The sequence below is a fragment of the Macrosteles quadrilineatus genome, unplaced genomic scaffold, assembly GCF_028750875.1.
Source record: "Macrosteles quadrilineatus isolate MER2022 unplaced genomic scaffold, UCM_ALF_1.0 Scaffold_5__1_contigs__length_97177068, whole genome shotgun sequence".
Lineage (NCBI taxonomy): Eukaryota > Metazoa > Arthropoda > Insecta > Hemiptera > Cicadellidae > Macrosteles > Macrosteles quadrilineatus.
Window position 1 is genome coordinate 72,569,898 of NW_026542598.1, and position 12,819 is coordinate 72,582,716.

Below are 12,819 nucleotides of genomic sequence, written 5' to 3' on the forward strand. Positions count from 1 at the left end.
ATTCTGACGCAGAAAGCTTGAAATCAATCGTTAAGTTACATGGTGTGGTTTGTAATAAATGTTAAGTTACTTTGGTGTGGCTTGAAACTAGTTGTTAAGTTACTTTGGTTTGAACTAGATTTTAAGTTAACTTGGTTTGGTTTTACATAGATTTTAAGTCACTTTGGTGTGGTTTGAAACTAGTTGTTAAGTTACTTTGGTTTGAACTAGATTTTAAGTTAATTTGGTTAGGTTTTACATTGATTTTCAGTTACTTTGGTTTGGTTTTACATAGATTTTAAGTTACTTTGGTGTGGTTTGAAACTAGTTTTTAAGTTACTTTGGTTTGGTTTGAACTAGATATTAAGTAACTTTGGTGTGGTTTGAAACTAGTTGTTAAGTTACTTTGGTTTGGTTTTACATAGATTTTAAGTTACTTTGGTGTGGTTTGAGACTAGTTCTTAAGTTACTTTGGTTTGGTTTTACATAGATTTTAAGTTACTTTGGTGTGGTTTGAGACTAGTTGTTAAGTTAATTTGGTTTGGTTTTACATAGATTTTAAGTTACTTTGGTGTGGTTTGAGACTAGTTGTTAAGTTAATTTGGTTTGGTTTGAACTAGATTTTAAGTTACTTTGGTGTGGTTTGAAACTAGTTGTTAAGTTAATTTGGTTTAGTTTGAACTATAGATATTAAGATACTTTGGTGTGGTTTGAAACTAGTTGTTAAGTTACATACTTTGGTTGGTTTGGTTTAACTAGATTTTAGGTACCGGTACCCAATAGGTTTTTATAGTAGTCAGTTAGTAATTTTAGGTAATTTTACTAACAAGGTCACATGAGGTTCTTCCAGGATACATAGCTACACTATTAAAGAGTGGGCTACCCTAGAATAGGCATTTTTTTGTTCATAACCATGTGTTTAACGCATATAAAAATAACTGAAGAAAAAATTAAGGGGAAATGCCAGCAAGTTATTAATTTTAGGTATTTTTTCATTTGGATTACAATCAAGGTGGTTTCTACTTTAATAACCTTAAAAGTGCCTTGTATTGATCAATACCATCTAAATAATGTAAATAATATACATATAAAACATTAATTTTTGTAATAGCGTCGTCGTGCATCCGAGGTCTCATGAGGTCCATTCCAGGCTGCATAGCAACACTACTAAAAAGTGGGCTAACCTATACTACGTCATTTTTTGTTCATAACAATGTGTTTAACACATATCAAAAGAAAAACGAGAAAAAAATTTAAGAGGAGATGCCAGCAATAGGTTTTTATGGTAGTCAGTTAGTATTTTAAGCAATTTTTCAATTAAGGTAAAAATCAAGGTTGTTACTACTTTAATTAGCTAAAAACTGCTAAGTATTAATCATTACCCTCTAAATAATGAAAATAGACATATAAAACATTTAAGTTGTGTAATAGCGTCGTCGTGCAACCGAGGTCACATGAGGTCAATTCCAGGCTACACCAGCTACAATCAAAATGGCCTATCTCAACTATAAAGGAGTGGGCTAACATAAGCGACGTGTTTTCTAGTTCGTAATGATGTAATAAACATATTTTGAAAGAATAAAGAAAATCGTGCCAAAGGGATAGGCCAGCAATAGAAATTTATGGTAATTTATTGTTCTATTGAGGCAGATTTTAAATAATGCATTAAATTGATAAATAATAATATTTTTTATCGAAATGGTGTTAGGTATTGTTCATTAAGGTGTAACTAACATGTATAAACGGAAAAAGTTGAGTTTTAGTAAATTAGGTTCTTATGGAACCGAGGTCACACCAGCTACAATCAAAATGGTCTATCTCAACTATAAAGGAGTGGGCTAACATAAGCGACGTGTTTTCTAGTTCGTAATGATGTAATAAACATATTTTGAAAGAATAAAGAAAATCGTGCCAAAGGGATAGGCCAGCAATAGAAATTTATGGTAATTTATTGTTCTATTGAGGCAGATTTTAAATAATGCATTAAATTGATAAATAATAATATTTTTTATCGAAATGGTGTTAGGTATTGTTTATTTAGGTGTAACTATCATGTATAAACGGAAAAAGTTGAGTTTTAGTAAATTAGGTTCTTATGGAACCGAGGTCACACCAGCTACAATCAAAATGGTCTATCTCAACTATAAAGGAGTGGGCTAACATAAGCGACGTGTTTTCTAGTTCGTAATGATGTAATAAACATATTTTGAAAGAATAAAGAAAATCGTGCCAAAGGGATAGGCCAGCAATAGAAATTTATGGTAATTTATTGTTCTATTGAGGCAGATTTTAAATAATGCATTAAATTGATAAATAATAATATTTTTTATCGAAATGGTGTTAGGTATTGTTCATTAAGGTGTAACTAACATGTATAAACGGAAAAAGTTGAGTTTTAGTAAATTAGGTTCTTATGGAACCGAGGTCACACCAGCTACAATCAAAATGGCCTATCTCAACTATAAAGGAGTGGGCTAACCTAGGCGACGTGTTTTCTAGTTCGTAATGATGTAATAAACATATTTTGAAAGAATAAAGAAAATCGTGCCAAAGGGATAGGCCAGCAATAGAAATTTATGGTAATTTATTGTTCTATTGAGGCAGATTTTAAATAATGCATTAAATTGATAAATAATAATATTTTTTTTCGAAATAGTGTTAGGGATTGTTTATTAAGGTGTAATTAACATGTATAAACGGAAAAAGTTGAGTTTTAGTAAATTAGGTTCTTATGGAACCGAGGTCACACCAGCTACAATCAAAATGGCCTATCTCAGCTATAAAGGAGTGGGCTAACCTAGGCGACGTGTTTTCTAGTTCGTAATGATGTAATAAACATATTTTGAAAGAATAAAGAAAATCGTGCCAAAGGGATAGGCCAGCAATAGAAATTTATGGTAATTTATTGTTCTATTGAGGCAGATTTTAAATAATGCATTAAATTGATAAATAATAATATTTTTTATCGAAATGGTGTTAGGTATTGTTCATTAAGGTGTAACTAACATGTATAAACGGAAAAAGTTGAGTTTTAGTAAATTAGGTTCTTATGGAACCGAGGTCACACCAGCTACAATCAAAATGGCCTATCTCAACTATAAAGGAGTGGGCTAACCTAGGCGACGTGTTTTCTAGTTCGTAATGATGTAATAAACATATTTTGAAAGAATAAAGAAAATCGTGCCAAAGGGATAGGCCAGCAATAGAAATTTATGGTAATTTATTGTTCTATTGAGGCAGATTTTAAATAATGCATTAAATTGATAAATAATAATATTTTTTTTCGAAATAGTGTTAGGGATTGTTTATTAAGGTGTAATTAACATGTATAAACGGAAAAAGTTGAGTTTTAGTAAATTAGGTTCTTATGGAACCGAGGTCACACCAGCTACAATCAAAATGGCCTATCTCAGCTATAAAGGAGTGGGCTAACCTAGGCGACGTGTTTTCTAGTTCGTAATGATGTAATAAACATATTTTGAAAGAATAAAGAAAATCGTGCCAAAGGGATAGGCCAGCAATAGAAATTTATGGTAATTTATTGTTCTATTGAGGCAGATTTTAAATAATGCATTAAATTGATAAATAATAATATTTTTTATCGAAATGGTGTTAGGTATTGTTCATTAAGGTGTAACTAACATGTATAAACGGAAAAAGTTGAGTTTTAGTAAATTAGGTTCTTATGGAACCGAGGTCACACCAGCTACAATCAAAATGGCCTATCTCAACTATAAAGGAGTGGGCTAACCTAGGCGACGTGTTTTCTAGTTCGTAATGATGTAATAAACATATTTTGAAAGAATAAAGAAAATCGTGCCAAAGGGATAGGCCAGCAATAGAAATTTATGGTAATTTATTGTTCTATTGAGGCAGATTTTAAATAATGCATTAAATTGATAAATAATAATATTTTTTATCGATATGGTGTTAGGGATTGTTTATTAAGGTGTATTTAACATGTATAAACGGAAAAAGTTGAGTTTTAGTAAATTAGGTTCTTATGGAACCGAGGTCACACCAGCTACAATCAAAATGGTCTATCTCAACTATAAAGGAGTGGGCTAACCTAGGCGACGTGTTTTCTAGTTCGTAATGATGTAATAAACATATTTTGAAAGAATAAAGAAAATCGTGCCAAAGGGATAGGCCAGCAATAGAAATTTATGGTAATTTATTGTTCTATTGAGACAGATTTTAAATAATGCATTAAATTGATAAATAATAATATTTTTTATCGAAATGGTGTTAGGTATTGTTCATTAAGGTGTAACTAACATGTATAAACGGAAAAAGTTGAGTTTTAGTAAATTAGGTTCTTATGGAACCGAGGTCACACCAGCTACAATCAAAATGGCCTATCTCAACTATAAAGGAGTGGGCTAACATAAGCGACATGTTTTCTAGTTCGTAATGATGTAATAAACATATTTTGAAAGAATAAAGAAAATCGTGCCAAAGGGATAGGCCAGCAATAGAAATTTATGGTAATTTATTGTTCTATTGAGGCAGATTTTAAATAATGCATTAAATTGATAAATAATAATATTTTTTATCGATATGGTGTTAGGGATTGTTTATTAAGGTGTATTTAACATGTATAAACGGAAAAAGTTGAGTTTTAGTAAATTAGGTTCTTATGGAACCGAGGTCACACCAGCTACAATCAAAATGGTCTATCTCAACTATAAAGGAGTGGGCTAACCTAGGCGACGTGTTTTCTAGTTCGTAATGATGTAATAAACATATTTTGAAAGAATAAAGAAAATCGTGCCAAAGGGATAGGCCAGCAATAGAAATTTATGGTAATTTATTGTTCTATTGAGACAGATTTTAAATAATGCATTAAATTGATAAATAATAATATTTTTTATCGAAATGGTGTTAGGTATTGTTCATTAAGGTGTAACTAACATGTATAAACGGAAAAAGTTGAGTTTTAGTAAATTAGGTTCTTATGGAACCGAGGTCACACCAGCTACAATCAAAATGGTCTATCTCAACTATAAAGGAGTGGGCTAACCTAGGCGACGTGTTTTCTAGTTCGTAATGATGTAATAAACATATTTTGAAAGAATAAAGAAAATCGTGCCAAAGGGATAGGCCAGCAATAGAAATTTATGGTAATTTATTGTTCTATTGAGGCAGATTTTAAATAATGCATTAAATTGATAAATAATAATATTTTTTATCGAAATGGTGTTAGGTATTGTTTATTTAGGTGTAACTATCATGTATAAACGGAAAAAGTTGAGTTTTAGTAAATTAGGTTCTTATGGAACCGAGGTCACACCAGCTACAATCAAAATGGTCTATCTCAACTATAAAGGAGTGGGCTAACATAAGCGACGTGTTTTCTAGTTCGTAATGATGTAATAAACATATTTTGAAAGAATAAAGAAAATCGTGCCAAAGGGATAGGCCAGCAATAGAAATTTATGGTAATTTATTGTTCTATTGAGGCAGATTTTAAATAATGCATTAAATTGATAAATAATAATATTTTTTATCGAAATTGTGTTAGGTATTGTTTATTAAGGTGTAACTAACATGTATAAACGGAAAAAGTTGAGTTTTAGTAAATTAGGTTCTTATGGAACCGAGGTCACACCAGCTACAATCAAAATGGTCTATCTCAACTATAAAGGAGTGGGCTAACCTAGGCGACGTGTTTTCTAGTTCGTAATGATGTAATAAACATATTTTGAAAGAATAAAGAAAATCGTGCCAAAGGGATAGGCCAGCAATAGAAATTTATGGTAATTTATTGTTCTATTGAGGCAGATTTTAAATAATGCATTAAATTGATAAATAATAATATTTTTTATCGAAATGGTGTTAGGTATTGTTTATTAAGGTGTAACTAACATGTATAAACGGAAAAAGTTGAGTTTTAGTAAATTAGGTTCTTATGGAACCGAGGTCACACCAGCTACAATCAAAATGGCCTATCTCAACTATAAAGGAGTGGGCTAACCTAGGCGACGTGTTTTCTAGTTCGTAATGATGTAATAAACATATTTTGAAAGAATAAAGAAAATCGTGCCAAAGGGATAGGCCAGCAATAGAAATTTATGGTAATTTATTGTTCTATTGAGGCAGATTTTAAATAATGCATTAAATTGATAAATAATAATATTTTTTTTCGAAATAGTGTTAGGGATTGTTTATTAAGGTGTAATTAACATGTATAAACGGAAAAAGTTGAGTTTTAGTAAATTAGGTTCTTATGGAACCGAGGTCACACCAGCTACAATCAAAATGGCCTATCTCAGCTATAAAGGAGTGGGCTAACCTAGGCGACGTGTTTTCTAGTTCGTAATGATGTAATAAACATATTTTGAAAGAATAAAGAAAATCGTGCCAAAGGGATAGGCCAGCAATAGAAATTTATGGTAATTTATTGTTCTATTGAGGCAGATTTTAAATAATGCATTAAATTGATAAATAATAATATTTTTTATCGAAATGGTGTTAGGTATTGTTCATTAAGGTGTAACTAACATGTATAAACGGAAAAAGTTGAGTTTTAGTAAATTAGGTTCTTATGGAACCGAGGTCACACCAGCTACAATCAAAATGGTCTATCTCAACTATAAAGGAGTGGGCTAACCTAGGCGACGTGTTTTCTAGTTCGTAATGATGTAATAAACATATTTTGAAAGAATAAAGAAAATCGTGCCAAAGGGATAGGCCAGCAATAGAAATTTATGGTAATTTATTGTTCTATTGAGGCAGATTTTAAATAATGCATTAAATTGATAAATAATAATATTTTTTATCGAAATGGTGTTAGGTATTGTTTATTTAGGTGTAACTATCATGTATAAACGGAAAAAGTTGAGTTTTAGTAAATTAGGTTCTTATGGAACCGAGGTCACACCAGCTACAATCAAAATGGTCTATCTCAACTATAAAGGAGTGGGCTAACATAAGCGACGTGTTTTCTAGTTCGTAATGATGTTATAAACATATTTTGAAAGAATAAAGAAAATCGTGCCAAAGGGATAGGCCAGCAATAGAAATTTATGGTAATTTATTGTTCTATTGAGGCAGATTTTAAATAATGCATTAAATTGATAAATAATAATATTTTTTATCGAAATGGTGTTAGGTATTGTTTATTTAGGTGTAACTATCATGTATAAACGGAAAAAGTTGAGTTTTAGTAAATTAGGTTCTTATGGAACCGAGGTCACACCAGCTACAATCAAAATGGTCTATCTCAACTATAAAGGAGTGGGCTAACATAAGCGACGTGTTTTCTAGTTCGTAATGATGTTATAAACATATTTTGAAAGAATAAAGAAAATCGTGCCAAAGGGATAGGCCAGCAATAGAAATTTATGGTAATTTATTGTTCTATTGAGGCAGAATTTAAATAATGCATTAAATTGATAAATAATAATATTTTTTATCGAAATGGTGTTAGGGATTGTTTATTAAGGTGTAACTAACATGTATAAACGAAAAAAGTTGAGTTTTAGTAAATTAGATTCTTATGGAACCGAGGTCACACCAGTTTAATTCAAAGTTACCTATCTCAACTATAAAGGAGTGGGCTAACCTAGGCGACGTGTTTTCTAGTTCGTAATGATGTAATAAACATATTTTGAAAGAATAAAGAAAATCGTACCAAAGGGATAGGCCAGCAATAGAAATTTATGGTAATTTATTATTCTATTATGAGGTCCATTTCAGGCTGCATAGCTACACTACTAAAAAGTGGGCTAACCTATACTACGTCATTTTATGTTCATAACAATGTGTTTAACACATATCAAAAGAAAAACGAGAAAAAAATTTAAGAGGAGATGCCAGCAATAGGTTTTTTACTATATTTAGTTAGTAATTTTAGGTAGTTTATTAGTTTGTATTAATATCAAGGTGATTTCTACATTAATAAGCTTAAAAGTGCCCAGTATTGTTCAATACCAGATAAATAATGTAAATAGACATTTAGAACATACATTTTTGTAATAGCATCGGCGTGCAACCGAGGTCACACGAAGTGCATTCCAGGATACATAGCTACACTATTAAAGAGTGGGCTAACCTAGAAGAGGTAATTTTTTGTTCATAACCATGTGTTTAACGCGTATCAAAAGAAAAACTGAAGAAAAATTTAAGGGGAATTGCCAGCAATAGGTTTTTATGGTAGTCAAATAGTAATTTTAGATTTGGATTCAAATCGATGCGGTAACTACTTAATTAGCTAAAAAGTGCTTGGTGTTGTGCAATATGCTCTACATAATGTAAATAGACATATAAAACATGAATTTTAGTAATAGCGTCGTCGTGCAATCAAGGTCACATGAAGTGCATTCCAGGCTACATAGCTACACTAGTAAAGAGTGGGCTAACCTTGAATACGTCATTTTTTGTTCATAACCATGTGTTTAACATATATCAAAAGAAAAACGAGAGAAAAACTTAAGGGGAACCGCCAGCAATAGGTTTTTATGGTAGTCAGCTAATAATTTTATCATTTGGAAAAAATTGAAGGTGGTTACTACTTTAAATAACCTCAAACGTGTTTAATATTGTTCTTTATTCTCCAAATAATGAAATACTAGTTTAACATTCAACGTATTGTACAGTTTTATACATATATATTACTTAACCTTCATAATCAACGCTGTGCGTGTACCGCCAAACGCCATCTTGGCCGTGTTTCGCAAAAAAAAAATTCCCGCCACTTGATATTTTGGAGGTTATGTCAGCTGCTTTGTGACGAATCCTACTGTGACGCCATCATTGTTGTGACGTTTTACTGTGACGTATATTCGTCGGAGGGGCGGTAGGAGAAGTGGAATGGGTTATTGCTGTCCTATTGCCAGTTTCACGCTGATTCATTTTAAGCACTTTGTTTCTTCCTAGGTTAGGTTAAGAATTTGGCCCTCATTGGCCAATAATATAAAGCCTTATAGCATACTAAGCCTTGCATTTTCAGTAAGCTTTCAACCGGGTGGTGATTATTTTGATTTCTTTGAGTAGTTAACTTAATTGAATGTATGCCTAATTTCATCTTTTAAGTTAGCTAGCCTAGACCCAGCAGAGTTTTTCACTTGTTTTGTCAAGTTGGTACAATACCCTATCTTTATTTAGGCTTTTTTATTAATTTTATTTATTTCCAATGGAAAACCCATTACATTGATTCATATACAATAATAAATAAATAAACTTACATACCTGCTGAGACTTACGGTAACTTATAAGTTAAAAAGTTAATTTAACTCTGGATAACTTATTGTTAGTCTAGGTCATGGCATATAAACATAATTTAAAACTAGCTGACTTAAACTCTTTACTCATTGCTTTTTTAAACAAAAGGACCTATCAGTTATAAGCTTCCACCCATTCAGTTCAGGCCTGTCTTTCACATTAGTTGGCCCTCGTAACTTCTGAACAGACTGATAAACAACTTATTTGAAATTTTAAACTTTAAAAGGTTTATGCTAAAGTATATAGTTTAAGGTACCTATATGCTACAACCAAGAAGCATCAAGAATCAATACCGGTAACTTAAGCTTTATTCCTGTAAGACACATAGCTGCATGCAGACACGTCAATATAAGTAGATTATCTTACATGCTGTAAAATCACAAGTTGAGATAAATTTACAGGGTTACATTATACAAAATTTCAAGCATCAACAAAAAACAAAGCAGATGCATCCGAGCAAGTTGGCAAACCTAGACCCATCAACTAGGCCTACCTAAAGACCAATTAAAACTCTCCAGGGTATTTATGAACTTTAGATATAGCCTAGAGGTACTTTTGCAATTTTTACATACCGGTTTTTTTTTTGTTTATTAGGCTAAATTAGGCAACTCTAAAGTATTTTTTCCACCTCTTATTTAGTCATGGGAGGTCGGGTTTAATGTGAATTTGGGGCTGTATTAAGTTAAGTGTTTTGAAGTTAAAATAGGTTAGATTAGGAAGGTAAAGTAAAAAATGAATCAAATTGTCTGTTTTTTAGCCTTCCTCCAGACTAACTTAATTTTGTACAATAATTACGGTATATTACTAGTAGGAAAATGCTGCAAAAAACTGTTTCAAAAATGCTTGCACCATTTGCTAGGTCCCACTATTTTACAAGTTAGGATATTTTGTGTTTTAATAAATTTAAACCTTAATTCTTCTATTTTAGGAGAAAGTCGGAATGGAAGAAATCAAAAAAAGGAAAAAGCCCCAGGGGAAAAGACAAAAAGAAGACCAAGGTATGCTATTGACTAAACCTTAAATGATGAGGCCTACCGGCATGCGGCATCTATTTTTACGTATTATACTTCCAAAAAATTATTGTATCTTAAATACATAAGTAAGTTTAACCCTTAAAATATGCAAACTCTAATGCGAGTGTAGTTCGAGGGTAATATGATACCAAAGTGATTCATTTACCTAACAAATACATTTTTTTATACAGAATATAACAAAAACATCCAGGAACTCAAGTTTTTATATACCAGTACCAATAAGTTTGATGATGATACTATTCAAAAATATTTTGCCTAAAGTCCTCTAGTTCCTTATGAACATTGATCAAAATTGTATGAATTTAATAACCAGGGGATTAATAAAATTAGTTGATAGTCTAAATGTAAGAAGACAGTAGGCCAGCTTGTATAATCTCAAAATGAAATTCTTTGTTTGTAGTTCAATCTTAAAGAAACAACAACCAATATTGCTAGCATAAGACAAATAAACGTACGTAGTTACTACTATAAACATACGTATTTACTGTCATAAGGTGGAGGCACTCGGAGATGTATCAAGCCCCCCCGAGGTGGAGTTGCCAGGAAATGCATCAAACTTTGCTGTGTTTGCGACCGTTAGAATGGTCGTATTGGAGAATTGGATGAAGGAGGCATGTGAAATCTACCTCCAGTCTAGTGGTAGTTCGCCAACCACATGTGTGGCAACCGAGTCTGATACAGATGAGGAAGAGCAAGATGGAGAAAAGGACCAGAGTACTCCGCCTCGCATTCCGAAGGTATGTAACGAGATTTATATATTTGTGTATTCACTGGCTCCCTAGTCAAATTCAATGCAATATTATTTCTGTTTTGATGGTAAAAACTAAAAAGTTAAGACACATTATTTCATATTAAGCATTACTCTTACTCATTGACCTGCATTTGACAGATTGTTGGAGTCGGACTGCGCAGTGTGTTTGAGCTAATCAGAGAGAGTCGCTTCACATATCCGGAGCTATGTACCAAGGCTCTCAGTGCGCTGCTGGACGTGGTTCAAGGTCAACAGCCCGAAGGTCTGAAAGCCGAGCCTGCTGAAGTCATTGGTAAGGAAATTTTCCTGGAAGCAAATATTTATATCTTCTTTAATCCTTAGAAATCGGTTGACCAGTCTTACTAGTGTGGATAATTTGTGAAAGATTGTAGGTTTCCTGTGTATTTTGAGTTGCTACTGCATTTTCATGACCTTCATTGATCTGTCGTCCAACCAAATTTGGCACTTTCTGTTCCCATAGATGGCTACTCAATGAAGTCACTGATTATATAATGGGTCACAGAAGTCTCTGATTGTATTTCCAAAAGTATTTCACGTCGTGTGTATTTATCAACATATAAAATAAAAAGTGAGAAGAAGTTAATCCACCAACATTAGAAGCACTTAACAAATAGGAAAGTTGTAAAGTTTATTATATTTAAACACTATGTTATGTTTGATTACAAATAGAATTAATTCTGTACCCAGATAGCATTTGTCATTTGGCTACTAATTAATGCAATGCTTTCTAACTAGGGGTTGTTTTTAGATAGTAAGGAGGTCAAGGTTTAGGCTGTTCCCTTACAGAAAATGTAAAAAAAATATTTCTTTAGAAAAAAAGAAAAAAACAATTAGACAGTCCACTCCTATAGTACTCCTATAGTTTGCTTAGCAATCTACTAGTAATTTGCGATCTTCCAGGAATCTTCCTTTTTATTAGACTATAGAAAAATAATGCACATTACATAAAATCGAGAAGAACCGCACATGGTATAGAGGATACTTTACATTTAAAGGTCCCTGGAAGTCTGGTTTATTTTATGGGAACTGGTAGAGAAACTCCCTGCATATAGTGCGAGATTAGGGAGACTTCTGTCCATAAATTTCTCCCTGATGCTGTACATCCATTCTTCATTAAAAAAATCATCCCTATGATAAATCTTAGTCCTTGACCTGGTATTCTGTGGAATGTTCCAGAGCCGTTGTTCAAACTATTACTCGAGCTTGCCACCGGAGTTGGCAGTGAGGCGGCCGGGTCTCGCAATGACGGAGCCAGTCTGACAGCCGTGGCGTGTGCTTGTCTGTTGAGTCTGGTGGTGGTACGAGGAGACACAGGGAAACTGCTGACTGCCACCTCAGCACTGCTCATGGCCCCTCGTACACTGGCGGGACAGAACATCACGGTGAGTGTAACAGTGTTACATAGATTTTAGGTTCTCTAAATGCTTTGGTAGCTTAGTTGGTAGCGTGACAACTACGAATCCAAAAATCAGTCAATGATTCATTTTGTTCACTGTTAGATTATTGATTGTATCGGATAACCAAGTGTCAGATTCTTGAGTAGCAACTGTACATTCGTACATTTCCTATCCTGTTCTTGTTATTTCCACGTCTGGGTGTTAACTAGGCTCCAGTCTCTCTACAGTTCCATCTTCCTTCCACCTGTCTTCTTCTTCCTCCTGTTCTCTCTATAAGCCTTCAAATGTACTAATCTTGAGACTTCCTTGGCAAAACTTACTGTATTGTTATCTACATAGTACATACATTATGTAATACTATAAAATTATTGCACTTACTATTGATTAACAATGATACACTAATGGTGTACAT

The 12,819-nt window shown here is 32.7% G+C and overlaps 1 protein-coding gene across 1 annotated transcript in view; it reads left to right on the forward strand.

Moving 5' to 3' along the window:
* Nucleotides 1-12,819, forward strand: part of LOC128993926 (E3 ubiquitin-protein ligase MYCBP2-like) — a 572,029-nt gene that overhangs the window by 22,313 nt on the left and 536,897 nt on the right. Inside the window, exons 2-5 of the mRNA XM_054418047.1 lie at nt 10,133-10,202; nt 10,733-10,975; nt 11,128-11,281; nt 12,187-12,392. Coding sequence (XP_054274022.1) covers nt 10,133-10,202; nt 10,733-10,975; nt 11,128-11,281; nt 12,187-12,392 — 673 coding nt within the window. The remainder of the gene's footprint in view (nt 1-10,132; nt 10,203-10,732; nt 10,976-11,127; nt 11,282-12,186; nt 12,393-12,819) is intronic.